Here is a 17,474-nt window from a genome sequence, read left to right as displayed (position 1 = left end):
ACGCTATGCACTAAAAAACCGCGAAAACTTTACGGCGTAGATCCAAGCGCAAACTATCCAAAAAAATGTGACCGCAAGCGTTAGCGCAAACAAAAAGTCTACGCCGCAAGTTTGCGGCGTAGAATTTGCGGCGTATACGTACATCTCTGCAAATATGTAGGCTATTAAAATTCAAAAAAAGTTTTAATTTTTGTTCGATTCATATCAGTTTGTATCCTTTGTGGATCCTTCTCGTGCTGGTAGCCTACTTAGGGATGGTAGATCATAGGGATGCGAAACTTCATCCGCTTTTGGCTTATCCGCAACACTAGAAGGGTTACTTTTTTTTGTAATTTACAAAATATTTTACTTTTTATGGGTTATATAAGAAGAGTGAAGTTGGTTTTAAAGTAATTTAAGGTTTTTAGTTGAAAACAAGCCAGCAGTAAAGCGTAAAAAAAATGTCAAATTGGCAATTGACCCTTCTAATGTTGAAGGAACAACGGAGTTGCGCGTCAGCGGTACCGTACAACCCTTCATTTTCTTTATATTTTAAACTTTTGTTTTTGCCAGCTTTCTCTTTTGTTTTTATCACATTCGTGTGTTGACCTTGCCGTTCTCTAGATGTTTGCGCCAGCAGCAAAATATAAATTAGAGTTGAACTGAAAGACAACAAACGTTCAAAATGTTTATCAAAAACGGTAAGAGTTACCCGACAAGCTTCTCCACAGAAGAGTCAATTATAGTTATGAAAAACCTTTCCATTTTCCCCCTTGATATTGGTTTGGTTTTGAATCCTTATCCTCGCACTGACAAAGCCTTGATGAGTTATTCCTGGTCGTTTTGCATACCGTACTTGTAGAGGATTTTGACTCAGGGCCGGTTACCGAGATTGCGTCATTCAATACTACATGTGTGCTTCTCTGCTTTTGTTTTATTTTTTGCTATTTGTTTTTTTGGGTTTTGTGGCCGTGCTAACTACTGATATATAGCCTACAACATAATTTTTCATTCAGGCACGTTTTAAACTTTTCAAGATTTTGCCATCTTTTCCCGTTCGTTAACGTGCTGGTAGGTTTATATCGGTTTTTGTAGTTAGTATCTTTTTCGTCCCGGACGCGTTAATGACGAAAAATAAAATGATTGATTGATTCACTGAATGAAGTTTCCTATTGTTGAAGGGTTGTTGGCCGGAAAATTATTCCATCCATTAAGTGCTGCTAAATGCAGAGCAGTCTTTGCATTGCGTTGCTCAAGTGCGCATCTCGAGAGTCCAACCAGCGTCGCCTGATCTTGAAGCTTCTTCGTTCACGAAGTCACGCGCTAATAAACTTATCTATCGGAGGAGACAAATACAAGTCAATACTACAACTTTAACGCACCTTGTTTCATAAAATTGCCGATCACAACGCTGAAGCCCAAAGTCTGCCAGTTGCTGGTGCTGCCAACCTTTCGGCTTTCCGCAAATTTTAGGTTGTTTATTTCGAGTTTACGTATTTTTTTTAGATTCTGCTGTTTGCTTGATTTTTTTGCCAATCTAACATTTTTAAACTTGTTTTTGACACTAAAATTTAGAGTTGTTTAATTGCATTCAACTTTACATCTTTTCTTTTCAAGGTAATTATTGCGTAGAATGACGTAAATAAGTATAATTCTTGAAATAAACCAGATACAATATGTTAATTGCAATAGGCCTGCAATATGTTAATTTTAAATTTAAATTGTTAAAATGCATGCTTGATATTAATTGGTACTAATTGCAAATTATTTGGCTTGTTTTTGTGTTGGTTTGCCTGTTTTGTGGTTCAACCTTTCTTGTTTTTAAAAAATAACCTGGCATCACTGCCACTCTGCTAGTTGCCCATTTTCCATTTCCAATTCTTCAGTTTTTCTAATTTTCTCGTAGACCTAACTAGTGTTTCTAAGTCGTCACCCTGCTTACTCTAAGCTTGGCCTATGACCAACCAATAATCTCAAGTAGGCCTACCTGGGTTATGTTGTTTGAAGTATAACAGGCTACTTGATTGAAGGCTGGTTGATCTTAGCTTAGTTGACCACATTTAAGAACCGTTTATAATTTTCCATAGGTCAGTGTTGTTAATTAGGTTATATAATTCTGAGCCTGTTTCATTCTGTCATCAGTCTTGAACATTGGATATGCATAGATCACTACTGTTGAACAAAAATGCAAGAACATTGGTTTTCAACTTTAAAAAGGCATCTGCTGTAACAAATGTTCAATCACCGGTTACCATTAAACATCAAAATGGTACCGGTATGCTTTATTCATCCAAACTTTTCCAACCTAGCTTCAATGATCATTTTCAATATAACACAATTCAGTTGAAAAATTTTCATTTAACTCCTGAAGCAAAGTCAGTGATAGCATTTAAACTTTCTGACATTGGAGAAGGGATTAAGGAAGTTGAGGTAAAGGAATGGTATGTTTCGGTTGGTGATGAAGTTGCACAATTTGATAGCATTTGTGAGGTAAGCATATTCAACTGATGTAATATTTTTTCAACTACCTGTACTAATATGACATAACCTACATTGACAAGATATATATATCAGAAACTTAGGATTTTTAAACTTTTTGTTTTAATAAAAATAAGGGTGCAACCTAGTTCGTACCCTGAAAAGATCGAGAGAAAAAGCCGAAGTCGCTGATCGCAGTTTAATAGCACAAAGCCGAAGTCGCTGATTGGAGTTTCCGCAAACAACTCGAGGGTTAGGGTTAGCGGAAACTGCGGTTAGCGGAAAAATATTTGCGGAAACTGCGATCAACGAGGGTTAGGGTTAGAGAGTATACGGTAGATTACTCTATGGTTAGGGTAAGCTGAAACCGCGGAAAAATGTTTGCGGAAACTGCAATCAGCGAAGGTTAGGGTTAAAACTAGGGATGTGGTTAGAGCATAGATTACTCTATAGTTAGAGTTAGGGTAAAGGTTAGCGGAAACTGTGGAAAAATGTTTGCGGAAACTGCGATCAGCAATGGTTAGAGCATAGATTACTCTAAGGGTAAGCGGAAACTGCAGTTAGCGGAAACTACGGAAAAATGTTTGCGAAACTGCGATCAGCGAGGGTTAGGGTTAGAGCATAAATTAGTCTAGGGTTAGCGGAAAGTGCAGAAAAATGTTTGCGAAAACTGCGATCAGCGAGGGTTAGCGTTGGGGTGAGGGTTAGCGGAAACTACAATCAGCGACTTCGGCTTTGTGCTATCTTTCGATTTTTTCAGGGGAAAAATTTTAAAACTTCCGGTTTTTTCAATTTTTTCACTCGATATTTTCAGGGTACGAACTGTTCAGGGTACGAACTAGGTTGCATCCTAAAAATAAGCCATCCTAAACAATGTTGTTTTACTGCTAATCAGCAATTATATTTTATCTGTAGGGTATTCTTTTTCCTGTTTAAGCAACACTCTAATTTGCTGTTTTTCAAAGCATTGACTTACACTAGACGCAGATGTTCTTGGTTGACACTATTTGTAGAGCTCGACCGATATATCGGTCAGCCGATATGTATCGACCGATATCAGGTGTAGCCGATATATTGTATCGGCTATTTTTCGCCGATAAACATCGGCCAACAAAAGCACACTCAAAACCAGCCATACATGCCTTGCCTTTAGAAGAAACACAAGTTGCTCAAACGTGCTTGCATAGCACGAACAATTGTTGCGAGGATATAATTTCCCGCGCATTCTAGCGCGCACATCTAGAAAATGTTAATACAGTACTGGTACTGTATCCCTTAGCTTCCATTCAAGCAGGAAAACTTTCGAGTTTTATGTTGCTTCAATGATTGATGACATTGAATCAACGTAACAAAAGTGAATTATTTGCTAAGAATCGATGCGAGCACGCGCAACTTAGTTCAAGTCTTACATCACAATGTCTGGCTTTGATCTCCGAGTAATATTGATAAGGCAAGGTTGATTACAAAATTAGATCATACGAGTAGGCTATTACAGCAAGCTGTTAAGTTTTGGTATTACAGTAAGCTGTTAAGTTTTGGTATTACAGTAAGCATAGACGCCAACTTTTCAAAAAACCTTGGGGGGCGAGAAAAACAACATAACCGTAACGCTATTTTACTCAATTAAAATAGCCTTTGATTAAGCTTACTGTCTTGTTTATACTGTATTGACACCTAGGTCGCAAACCGAATTTATTAGAACCGCCGCTTGAAACGATTAGTTTTACGCATGCAGTATGGCTAGTCATAAAAATTTTGATATTGTTAACTCATAATTGGAACAGTTGGAAAACAAGCCGATTCATTTCCTTTTCGTGCGAGTGAATAACAACGATCAAGACAGTGAAGTTATCGAAATAAAACGCAAAAAATCATGATCTAAAGCAGAGTGGAAACCCGCTATCACGTATCAGTTTACCTCGTTTTGCTAATTACTTACCTTCAAAGCGGTAACAACGGCGAAGTGTTTTCTCTTCTGTTTTTTATCGAAAGTCTTTATAGTCTTCTATCGAATACCATATATACTCGAGCATAGGTCGAGATGTTCGCATTTCGCAAGTGATTTTCACCTCAAGAAGACAGGTTTGACTTATACACAGGACAAGCTGTTGTCTCCAGCTCGGCAGTTTTCAAAATTAACGCATTTTTGCTGCATCAAAATCATTGCCGAGGTAGATACGGATTGTGAAATGACGTCGGCCAAAGTAAAAGTTTTGAATACGTTTATTTGCAAAGATTCAAACATAATTTTCAAATTTAATGATTCCTTGTCAATTTTAAACTTTATTCACTTGTTGAGCAATATACAAAGCTCAGAAGACAAAACAGCAAAAAGAGCTGTTTTAAAGAGATCATTTTTTTATTTTTGCGTGTAGGATATAATCGTCCTTATTACGTAACATTCCACGATCGTTGAAGTCGATGTCAAACCTTAGCGGTGCATAAAACAATGATGTCAGGTTGGCTAGGTGATAATAGCGATAGGAGACGTCGTTATTGCAGGCAATATCTGCGACCAAGATCATTAAACACCTTTTTTTTTTATCGGTTTTCGATTTAATTCTCACACATTGCGAACAAAACAATGCGTTCTGTTGAATCATAATTGATCTTACAGCGGGAAGACCTTGTTGAAAATAGGTCGTCTAATTTGGCTGGTTTACTTAATATTGCAATGAATAGTTACCTGACTATTCCAGCAGCGTAAGTTACTCTACGCTCTACTTTGAAATTCCCATTCCGTATGATTTCCAAGCTGTATTCACGTAATTGTTCGTTGTGTCATAGTTTCAACTCGATAAACTTTGCTAAAATCGATTTCATGTTTGAAGTCACAAAAAATCTAACGGACATTTGGATTACTCGTGAAATGAGAATAAACATTCAACCTCGCATTCGCTACCACGCGTTTTGACTTTGAAGTTGCTCCTCACGCGCGGAAGATAAGCAGTGTGTGCTAGGGATGCACAATACAGAATATCGAATCTTAGAGATTCGAATCTCAATGTATTCGAATCGCATTTGCAGTTTTTTTTCGGATATCAGGATTCGAAAATAAATCCGTTAAATGAAAAGTGTGCGACGTTAAACAAATGTAAAGTTGATATTTTCCGTTTTGCGCACCGACTTTTTTCTTCATGGACTGTTTGTTTCAAGCGACTTTTTTCTTCCTTCATAGGGTTTGCGCAGTTATCAGAACTGCAGACACGCAGTGCGTTTCCGTGTGACCGTATGATGATGCATCGTATGATGCTTGATTTATCATATGTTGTACTCTGTTTGACATGTGATACTAATGCAATTCAATATAATGTATATACAAATATTTTTGCTTTTTGTTCGACATTATTTGGAAAAAATTGTCGTGTAATTTCAGAATAGATTCGAAATTCTAGATTCGAAATTAAGTATTCTAGAATATTCTAGAATAGCCAGGTATTCTGTATTGTGCATCCCTATGTGTGACTGTGAGCGTGCCTGCCGTGCGCATCTCAGTAGTAGGCCTACTTCACGTTCCAGAGAAAGCCATGCGATCAGCTGCTGTTTTTCGCTTTTGGCATTCTTTAAGTCCGTTTAAATGATCTAAAGCCATAGCTCTTAAATGGCGAAGAATTCCGACCGGACACGTTTGTCCGCCGTCAGCAAAAACGAATTTCGAGGCCTGGGTTGTTTCTTTTTTGTTCGGTGTTTTTTTGTGATTAGTGTTAAGAATGATTTTTCCATTACAACAACTAATGCATAAACTTTCTTGGACTGATTTGTTGCTTAATAACTTTGTTGGTAACAAATTTTTCGTAGCTGATATATATCGGCCGATATGATATATATCGGTATTGGCCTAAAAATTTCATAAATATCGGTATCGGCCTGAAAAAGTGATATCGGTCAAGCTCTAACTATTTGTGTCAATGGCGGCTTAAATGTGGTGCATTAACTTTTTCTTTAACTTGAAAATAATGCAGCTAATATGTTGCACTTGCTGTTTGCCTATGTATTTTGTCATATCCACAAATCTTTTCTTGCTTCAGGTCATTGTTATTGTCGTCAAATGTTTTGTTGGTTTTTAACTTCAGGTTCAAAGTGACAAGGCTTCTGTGACAATAACCAGTAGATATGATGGAGTGATTAAAAAGTTGCACCATGATGTCGGTGCTGTTGCTCAAGTTGGGGATACACTTGTCGATATTGATGTTGCAGGGGAAGAGATGCAGTCAGAAGGTTTTTTAGATTAAAAGCCATCTTTTGTTATTTTTTAAACTTAAGATTAAATGGAAATTATACAAATCTAATCTGTAAAGGCATTTTGCATTTTTGTTATTGCTTTAACTTTTTCTGTAATATTACACTTATTCATACTTGATTTGTATTTTTTTACCTAAAATATTTATTTGAGTGTTGGTTATTAGTCAGTATCAAATCTGAAAAAATAAGTTTCTTGAAACCTGTGTATAGTTGTGGAATGTTATGGTTTGAATATTTTATCCCACTTAAAGTACAGTAAATAGTTTGCACATGAGTAATTTCCTCCTGATTATAATTAATTTCAGAAGTGGTTGTTGAAGATCAAACAGAAAAACCTTTAATTGAAGAAGTCAAATCTGATCCAATACATGAAAAAAGTGAAAAAGCTCTTGCCACCCCTGCAGTAAGAAAAATTGCCAAAGAACATCAAATAAATCTTGCGGATGTCATGGTATGACAGTGGAATTTTATATACATACTTTTCAATATTTTTATTCAACTGTAGTATTTCTAGTATGTGATGAGTTTAGATTGTACTGCTATTATATGATATATATTATTTTCCAACATGCATATATTAAAAGTTTTGTTTAATGAAATTAATTATATTGACTCTCTTTACTAATCTGGAAAATGTGAAAACAGAGCTTTAGTATTTGCTGATGTGTGGAGTGGAGGCTGGTTAGCAAAGCAATGTCAAATGAATTAATAAAAGCCTACCTGATTTAGGAAATATCACTTGAATAAAATATGAATCTATCATGTTGTCAGGAACAACTAGAAAAGAAGAATTAAGCTACAGTTTTGCAATTGAATATAGAATGTATTTAAACTTAGTATTTTAAAAACTACTGACCACTGTCAGAAATAAAGGTGTTAAAAAAAGTTTTTGTCATTGCTTTTATGTCTTTTTTGTAGGTTTGAATAATATTTGCAATCATTTCATACTTTTTGAAACAACAAAGCTTTACAAAGTTTACAATAATCAGTACAAAGAACTGTGGAAATGAAAATTTGTGCATATGGACTTGACCGCCCTGTTAGCTCAGTGGTTCGTGCTGGAGATCATGCAGAGCTGGTTTGCCTCTTGGGATGTGCGCTTGAGCAACGCATTTCAGGACTGCTCTCCATTCAGAAGCACCCAGTGGATGGAATAATTTCCTAATAACAATATTTCAACAATCGTAACTTCACTCTGCAAATCTCGGTAACCGACCCTGCATCAAAAGTATGCAAAACTACCAGAAATAACCTATCAAGGCTATGTCAGTCCAAGGATAAAGATTCAAAACCAAAAACTAAAAGCAGAACTGCAAAGTTATGACCATGATCTCTTGTTAAAAATTGAATGTGTAAGAGTGTTTTGTTAAAGTTAATTACCGTACACTACACAGCCTGCATCTGATATTCTTCTGATACTGGTTTACTTATGTGGATTGTAGACGTCATGTATATTGCTGAACTGCTAGTATATGGTTAGTCATAAACAATCTTACTCAAATACAACAGCATTTGCAGTAGAAAATGCAATCATGTGTATACAAGGTCATCAATATTTAGCGTTACAATTAGAGATGTAAAAAAACGGTTTTTTTTGTTTTTAAAAAAAACGAGCTCGTTTTTTTGTTTTTTATCGTTTTTTTTTGTTTTTTAGTCGTTTTTTTTTGTTTTTTTTACCTACTTTTTTATTAAATGTCACAATATGCAGCAATTAGGGTAAACTCATTGCAATAGCGTCTCTTTCAACAAAAAAATAGTCTCATAACTCGTATAACATCTTTCAAATGAGACAATATGTCTCTCAAGTCTCAACACACGAGCCATAAAGGTTTCTCATCGTCTCAAATAGTAACACAGTGTCCTATGGTTGGCACATCTCAAGTATTGTCTGTAATTTGGTTCAGCCAGTTGTTAAATGCAGTACCACACTCGTGTACAGTTTCGAAGCCACCTGGGATTTTTGGTTAATGGGCATGTTACGTTAGGACCAGGTGGTCAGGGTCCTGTTTCTCTACTTCACAAAGGCACTTTTCACCAGCACACCACACCATTACCAGTACAACGTCAAGAGATTGTTCCAGTTGATGTGCATTTGGTGCAAACGTGATGAAAATCACACAAGCGGTTCTCGAGTTATAAGTGAAATAACCTTAGCCACTAAGTGGCTTTATAGATAAGGAGCAATAGAAAAACGGCCATATCTCAAGAACCGCTCAACATATTTACATAAGTTTTAGCTCTACCCCCATGTTTTATGGGGTGGGCTATCTGTTTATGCATATTAAAACAAGTTTTGGCTACTACTTTTTGAGCTAAAAAGAAATTAACCTCTTGTCGTTACGCACCAATAAAACCATGGTGCGTAAATTTAAAAAAAAAAATAATTGGGTAGAAGAAAGATTGATGACAAGTTTGGCAAAAGCAGTGTAGTGCTAAAGTCCCAACTTTTAGCCCAAATCACATTTAAATGTAGTGAAAGATGGAAACGTTTTGATGTTTTTTTATTTTCCCTGAAGAGATTCAATAATCCTTTGTGACGTCATAGTCATGTTTGTTTTCCCTTAATCACACCATTGTGCTGTCATAGACATGTTTAAAAGAAGTATGGTTATTGGTTGCACTTAATCCATCCAATTTGAACTAGTTTGCAGAACTTTGAGACTTTAGCACTTTTTTTGTTTTTGCCTAACTTTTCGTCAATCTTTCCTCTGCCCAATAAAAAAAATTAAAGTTTGCATCATGGTTTTATTGGTGCGTAACGACAAGAGGTCAATTTCTTTTTATCTCAAAAAACAGTAGGCCTAGTTCTCAAATAAAATAAGTTTTCATCTTTGATGTTTGTTTTGTATCTTTATCCTGCATTGTGGGAATATGGGTAAAACTTTATTCTTGTCAGGAAAAGCATTATAAAGCATTTATTCACTATGTGAACACTGAGCAGTACTGAAAAACTCCACTTTAAAGGAAAAATTTCTTCATTCAAGGTTGGTAGAATGGTAGTTACTAGCAATAGTCAACATGGGTGGTGGGCATTTGAAAGGAACATTAACCTAACCTTTTCTGACAAATCCACTAACTTTTGACAGCTAAAAATATCAGTGATAAGGTCTCTTGCATTATATGTCACAAATAATCTGCAAGAAGCATCAATGACGAAGTGTCCAAGATCTTACAACACACGAAAAGAATACTTCTGTTTCAATATTTATAATGCACATACATCGTTGGTAAGCTATCAGTTACAAAACATGTTTAAACAAACTATTGGCAATAGCTTGCATTGGTAAATTACCACGTCCACAAACAAGGTAAATGTGTGTACTGAATACTGCCACCTTGTTTTGCCAAAATTTCCTCAACCCATTGAGTGTGTACAAGAATAACCAGTACCACAGTATACTAACATCATAGGCTAACTTCCATAAAAGGAAAAAGAAATTAACTCATCTACATTATGTCATGTATCAAATTTCATTAATTCAATGTTTGTCAGGTCTACTGCCACAAACATGCCAGAGAATGAAGAAGAAAGCGAAACAACATAGGTCCTCATAGGACTATGCAAGAACATATGCTGCCAAACACAAACACTTAGGAATTTCAGCACACCAATAAAACTATTTTTAGTAATTTAATGTTTTTCAAGAGCACTATAATGAAACTAAGCTGTAAATTGCAAAAAAATTGCAACTTTTTCAGAAAAATATGAAAAAAAACAAAAAACGAGTGTTTTTTTGGCTCAAGTTTTTTTTGAAAAAAAACACGTTTTTTTTTAAAAAAAACGGTTCGTTTTTTTTGCATTTACATCTCTAGTTACAATCTATTTCATCCATCGAGGTTCTGGCTAAAGAGTCGAGAGTGTCGTATGGGACCATGTCAACTTTACTCCAAAAGGACCTGAAGATGTCTCCATTCAAGCATGCCAAGAAACAACAACTTTCTGCTCAAGTTGTTGATAAAAAACTCCAAAGATCCTAGATTCTTCTTTCCTGCATTCAGGATGCGGAATGGCCCGATTCGGTGAGTCCGATTCGGTGAGTCCGATTCGGTGAGAGCCTTTTTCGGTGAGAGCCCTATTCGGTGAGTTTTTTTTTTTAAATTATTGCGCGCCGTAGCCTAATTATCATTGCCGTTATAGGGTTAGGGATTAGGGGATAGAGGTTAGGGGTTGGGGGTTTTTGGGGTTGGGGTGGGTTTTTGGGGTTTGGGGGTTTTTGGGGTTGGGGTTTTTTTGGGTTTTTGGGGTTGGGGGTTTTTGGGGTTGGGGGGACTTGGGGGGTTTGGGTTAGGGGTTAGGGGTTTTAATTAGGCTACGGTACCCGATAATTTTCAAACAAAAATTCAAAAAAAAACACAAAAACCCCCAACCCCAAAAACCCCCTAACCCCCTATCCCCTAACCCTATAACGGCAATGATAATTAGGCTACGGCGCGCAATAATTAAAAAAAAAACTCACCGAATAGGGCTCTCACCGAAAAAGGCTCTCACCGAAAAAGGCTCTCACCGAATCGGACTCACCGAATAGTAGCAGACCCTTCAGGATGGCATGCTACCAATCTCGTTTTCAGTGATGAGAAGAAATTTGATGTTGAACATCACTTTAACACTCAAAACGATCAGGTTTGGTCGAGAGATGGGGATGAAGCATCTCGAGTGGTGACAAGGAAACAATGTGCCGTCTCAGTGATGGTCTGGGCAGCCATGACGGAGTCCGGTAAAAGACCCCTCTTTTTTGTTGACCAGGGGGTAAAATTAAACCAGCAAAACTATCGAGATGACATCCTCATTGGCGCATTGTTGCACTGGGCCCAGAAGCACTTCAAAAAACGTCCCTGGTCTTTTCAGCAGGACTCTACACCATCACATGGGGCTAAAAAGACTCAGGAGTGGCTTTCCGAGAATGTCCCGCAGTTCATTCCCAAAGAGGAATGGCCCCCATCTTCCCCCGATCTGAATCTCCTTGGTCATATCTTGAGAGCAAGGTCTCGGCCACTCACCATCAAAGTTTGGAAGCTCTGAAGGCGAAACTGCAGAAGGAGTGGGCCAAAGTCCCTCAGAAAGTAATTCGTGACACATGCAAGGCTTTTCCTAAACGTCTTCAACTAGTTATTGACGCAGATGGAGAACATATTGAATAATATTTTGTGTATTAACTCTCTATTGCTTTTTCCACAATAATACATTTGCAAAAATTCTAAATTTTCTTTCATTTCATAAATCCAATCAATTTAAGTTGTAACGATAAATACTGATAACCCTGTATACTTCTTGGAAGGACTCTGAGATGCAAGGAAGCTTTCGAATCCAGGTTCTACATAAGTTTTAAAGTGGAACAATTTGTTTAAAAAAATGACAGCTTTTATCGTATTTTGTAGTGTGATAAAATATGCTTTTGCACTGGCGCCGACTTACGGGGTGGCCACGCCACCCCGAAACCGCTGTGGCGGGGTGGCAGCCACCCCGTTTAAGTTACTTACTGCAAATTAATGTAATTTGAACGGACGTTTAAATCTTTTTTTAATCGTTGGTTTTCGCTTCAAGTCAACGTAAAGCAAGAGGTGAACCAATACAGTATTGCGAAGAAAATGATAGTTTTTGTCACAAGCATGATACTCACGTAACATCAAGCAAGCTACGTGAAGATTACGCAACACGTGGCTACGAGGTTTTCCTTGTTGTTGTTGCGATCGTTTTATTTGTTACTTGTCATAAGTCATTGTTACATTTGTTAGGTTTACAACGGGATTTATTAATCAATCTTTCCATTGCCTCCCTCAAAAATCTTTTTTGAAAATTTTTAACCTACTTGCGATCTACCACGACGCAACAGCGATTGAACCACGTCCTAATTTTAAATGTTTATCAAGCTGAAGCTTCACGGTTACAACTTGGCCAGTTGAACAGTTGGATTGACAGAGCTGCTGTTCCCAAAAATACTTTTGCCAAATGTCAACGGTCAGAGCAGCAACGTAACAATCAAATTCACGACATACCTCCTGTGCTTTGTTTTAAAGTTGCTTTGTCAATTATCAAGCTACAAATCAGGTGTGAAAAGACAATTGAATCTACGAAACACGCTTAGTAAAAATCAAAAAAAAACATGCAGTTTGAAAGTTTTTAGGTTGTCATATTGTGCTATCCGCCACCCCGTGCAAAAATAAAAGTCGGCGCCTATGTGCATTTGCGTATTGCTGATGCAGCGTATATATTGTTTTGTGTTAGGGGTCTGGTGAAAATGGCAGGATATTAAAGGAAGATATTAACAAACACATTGGAAAACCGGAGCATTCTCTTCAAATACCTCCTACTCCCAAAGTCATTCCACTTGCTGAAGACAGAGTGGAACCAGTAAAAGGAATACGAAAGGTGAATAGCACTTAAAATGTTTTTGTATTTTAAAACTGTAGCCTATTTGAGACCCAATCGACATCTGCTGGAAAAGTTTGTGTACGCAGAAATTTGATGTTGCAATGCCCATATTTCCCGTTCCTCAGACGGAAGATGTTTTCTGAGAATGGAAATGTGAATGTATGTTTTTTGTCTTAACTACAAATCTGTATTTTTTTTTCTCAACATATTCATGTCATACCACTCATGAGTTTCAATTTTTCTCCCTCAGTTGCTTTATTCTTACATGGGTTCGATGCCCTGTCAGGTCATACCAGAAGTTTTGTAAATATGGCATTGGATATTTCACGAGTGCACAGTATTGAGTGCATAGGTTCAGAGCACCCTAATAGAGTATTAGTTTTGACTGTGCTCAAACTTTCATTGTAATTATGCTGAAAGCAATATGCCTTGTACCACCGCGTGTAAGTGCTACCGGTATTTAAAAGTTGATTTACTGCCAATTATCCAATCGGACCAAACTATTTTTAAGGCAATGATGACCAGTATGAATGCTTCACTATTGATTCCTCATTTTGGTTATGATGACGAATACAACTTGAGTGAATTGGTTAACCTTCGATACAAACTAAAGAAGCAAGTCAAGCATAATCATGGAATCAAGCTTTCTTATATGCCATTCATCATCAAAGCAACCTCACTGGCACTCTTGGAATATCCGATTTTAAACTCACAGATTGAAAGTGGTCAAGAAAACTTGATATTCAAGGTAGGTGCTTGAATCTCAGTTTTGTCTTTTGGTTGAGCACTTCAAATATTCTGTCAATCGTTAAAGGAATTTACACGTATTAGTTATGTCACAAATGAGACGTTATTCTAAAATGCATTGCGAGTGTTAACATATTGCTTTGGTCTATCTAATTATTATAACAGGATCGTGAAAACTTCAGGTTATGAAGCTTTGAACATTTATCCTAAGGGAACGTTCAAATATTACGTAACGCCTTCGAGGGGGAGGGGGGTTTATGCAAAGCGTTACGTTAGCGTCACATCGGGGGGGAGGGGGTTCAAGCAAAACGTTACGTAACGCTTTCGAGTACGGAATGGTAGTTTTTTGTGCTGAATTCGTAATGAAAAAGCGTTACATGGGGGAGGGGGGGATTGAAAAAAGCGTTACGTTGGCGTTACATAGGGGAGGGGGGGGGTCAAAAATTCGGAAAAAAAGCGTTACGTAATATTTGAACGTTCCCTAAGTGTTGCTCATGCCTATGGTAGGTTTGAACCACCGGTCTGGTTATGGCGATTGACAACCAGTAAACTTTTTGTATACCGGTATGTGCTTTTGTTGTTGACAAACCATTGGACTCGGCCGATGTCATTGAAGGAAAAAATTTCTTTACACTTAACTGTTGGTGGTGAGAGTCGAACCAGTGTTGCATGATCTTGCTCATCGTTCACCGCTATCTTTGTACCATCGACTTTGCCTTCTGATGAGAAGGCACACGTGGAACTTTCGTTTGCAAAGTGGGTCATTATATCACATTGAACTATCGGGGCAGACGTTTTAAAATAGCAACTCTTTTACGTTCAGGCAGATCACAACATTAGCGTGGCAGCTGATACTCCCCATGGCTTGCTTCTGCCCTGCATTAAGCGAGTGCAAGATCTTTCCATTTTGGACATCGCTTCCGAGTTAAACCGGCTGCACGAGGCAGGACTAAACAACAAGATATCGCCTGCAGATATGTCGAATGGAACGTTCAGTCTCTCAAACATTGGAAATGTGAGTAACCGGGTGTTTAACATCAGCGTGTCATGGATTGCCTGCTGAGTGGCGAAATCAAATACTAATCTACAGCAAATCGTGGTTCCACCAGATACCAAGGAATTGACTTTTCACGAATTTTTTAATGTTAATCTACTCTCAATGGCTGGAGAAGAATAATTTATGTTCTAAAAACTCTGTTAAGTTGGTGAATCGTAGTTTATTGCGTTTAAATATAGCGCCACCACGTTGAGTTGCAGTGGTGTGACTGTTTTACAAGTAGAATAAGTTGCTTATTTGACAGAGAAAAAATATCACAAAAGCGCCAACTTAGTTGCAACGAATCTAGAACTCCAGGCAGACCAACTGTTTTGACAAATGGCAGCTTTTTCTACCCGGATCATCTGCAGACTGTGTGCTTTAGCCACAAACTTTATGGAAGTAATTCTAAAGATTTTTTGTTTGGTTTATTTTCGTGAGTCGTGACTGACAAATACTCAAAGATACTGTTTCGTTTAAGATTGGTGGAACTTATACAAGACCGGTTATATTCCCGCCTCAAGTGGCCATTGGTGCCCTTGGAAAGATTCAGGTCAGTACCAGTTTTCCTCTTAGATGATAATTTAGGTGGTTACCATTTAGACTTGGAGTCACATGGAGTGTATTCTCATCAATATTTATATTTCTGATTTATTCAAAGTTTTTAAATGTGTTTTTGTTGTTTTGTAATTTTTTTTGGCGTTCGTGTGTTCTTGCTTAGGCTATTACTTACCAATCGTTCGAACATTATTGAATAAAAATGAGTGAAAAATATAACTATGAAAGCACTTGTTTTAGACTTAGTGTAGTATCTATTAGATACATCATGACTACCTGGAGGTGCGGCCTATTTTGTCACATTTTGCAGATTTTGACTAATGCTGCTGTCTGACTGAAGTTTTTCCAAGATTTTTCTATGCTGACTTGCAATGATGTAAAAAAAAATTGTTGTCTTGGGGAAGCAGTAAAAAATGAGAAAAGGGAAGTTGAAAAACATTACGATCAGACTGTTAGCAAGCGGTTAATTGCGAATTTTTCTAAATCAAAGTGTCTATTTTGCAAAGCCTGGTGATGTTAATACCCATTTGTCACCTGGGGAAGACAGCAAAAAGGCGTTACAACATTATTTTCAGAAAATTTCATTCAGACCGTTGCTAAACGTTGGCCAAATCTGAAGAAGTCTACAGAATGTAGCAAATCAGGCGTATCACTCGGTAGCAATGGGTACAATGGTACATTAATCTTAAGCTTTATTATTAATATACAAATACATCCTTTTATTTAAGCCACTTTTGGAGACGTTTGCCGCATTGCCAATAGTTTATGTAACCACATCTCAATTGCAACTAAACGAGTTTTTTTTTTAGATGCTTCCTCGGTTTAACAAAGACGGTGACGTAGTGCCTGCTCACATAATGTGTGTCAGTTGGTCCGGTGATCATCGGGTCATAGAAGGAGCGATCATGGCGCGGTTTTCTAATTTGTTAAAGGAATATTTAGAAGAGCCTTCAAAGATGTTGCTCCATCTGAAGTAGTACCCTTGCGTCGGTATCTTAGAAAGATAGTGTTCCAGTCTTACGTGAAACCTACGCAACTTTGCCGGTAGCAGGTTATTCGTGGTGCGGCTTATGAAATCTAGTTTTTTTTTTTTATCTGTATGCTTTTGATTGCTCACATTCCTTAAAATTACCTTCAGTTAGGCTTCTAGTGATTAAGCTATAAACGATTTAAACGATTCAAGAGGTGTTTGCTAATCAGTAGACAATTTGTGAGTTATTTTTAATGAAGCACTACCTTTAGCTACATGATAACCAGATGTAGTTCTGTAGCCACGAATTTGTCACCATGACAGTTTTTACGCAATGCCTACAAGTTTGTAGCACAAAAATATTTCTTGAAATATCGTTTCAAATTTTTTTTTTATTATAACTTGCCTTCATACTTGTTCTATTTCTGCCATGACTTTTTCAGTTGTGTTTCAATGTAGATTGATTATGTAATATGTATGCATAGAAGTGAGCTGAGCGTCTCATTACCATCTAGGTTATTGTCAACTTGCCAGTTGGTGTCTCTTTGGTCAAAATAGTTTAGAAAATCATGAATGTACAGTAATTTACGTTATCAAAATGATGTGCACTTTTCTGTAAACCCTTTTGAATCAGACAAGGTACTTCGTGTTAATTTCTTGGTTGAATATTACATAATGTTGCGAAAATTATGTTTGCAACATTTGACTGCCTTGGCGTTTTTATACAGTCTTTCAACATGTCATTTACTAGTGAAAATCTAAGGTAACTTTACAAAAATTTACTTTTTAGTGCTGATGGTTATTACTTTAATGGATAAATTTTGCATTGTAGAGATGTGGGGATTTGTAGACGTCATTAAAGCCACGGTCGCACGAAAATGGAAGATGCCATTTTCTAGTATGGGGTGTGTTTCATCGTGGTCTTATAGCATTGTGTTGAAAATCATCGCATTTTTATTGTAAAACTTTACTCTTCGTTTCCAAGGAATACACAATGTGTGATATTGCATTTTGCTTTCAATGGTACAATTTGTTGGCTTTTTATGTTTTTAAACTAAAACAAAACCATAAATAAACAAAGGGATCATGTTTAA

The 17,474-nt window shown here is 37.1% G+C and overlaps 1 protein-coding gene across 1 annotated transcript; it reads left to right on the top strand.

Moving 5' to 3' along the window:
• The first annotated feature begins 2,090 nt into the window (after positions 1-2,090).
• Positions 2,091-17,474, top strand: LOC145768827 (lipoamide acyltransferase component of branched-chain alpha-keto acid dehydrogenase complex, mitochondrial-like). The gene is made up of 8 exons (XM_082580427.1): positions 2,091-2,469; positions 6,531-6,675; positions 7,005-7,150; positions 12,923-13,066; positions 13,581-13,817; positions 14,640-14,831; positions 15,334-15,405; positions 16,220-17,474. Exons 1-8 carry the CDS (start codon positions 2,137-2,139, stop codon positions 16,385-16,387), a joined length of 1,437 nt encoding a protein of 478 aa, XP_082436553.1. The 5' UTR covers positions 2,091-2,136; the 3' UTR covers positions 16,388-17,474.

Source organism: Aplidium turbinatum, chromosome 4 (genome assembly GCF_918807975.1).
Source record: "Aplidium turbinatum chromosome 4, kaAplTurb1.1, whole genome shotgun sequence".
NCBI classification, from domain to species: domain Eukaryota; kingdom Metazoa; phylum Chordata; class Ascidiacea; order Aplousobranchia; family Polyclinidae; genus Aplidium; species Aplidium turbinatum.
The sequence above is the reverse complement of the archived record's forward strand: the minus strand, read 5'-3'. Positions and strand labels throughout refer to the sequence as shown.

Bases quoted from the DNA above. Each gene is read 5' to 3' on its own strand.
- LOC145768827 (XM_082580427.1), top strand. From the start codon at position 2,137: ATGCATAGATCACTACTGTTGAACAAAAATGCAAGAACATTGGTTTTC. The intron at 13,818-14,639 runs GTAGGTGCTTGA...TTTTACGTTCAG, and splicing joins AAGAAAACTTGATATTCAAG to GCAGATCACAACATTAGCGT. The intron at 14,832-15,333 runs GTGAGTAACCGG...GTTTCGTTTAAG, and splicing joins GTCTCTCAAACATTGGAAAT to ATTGGTGGAACTTATACAAG.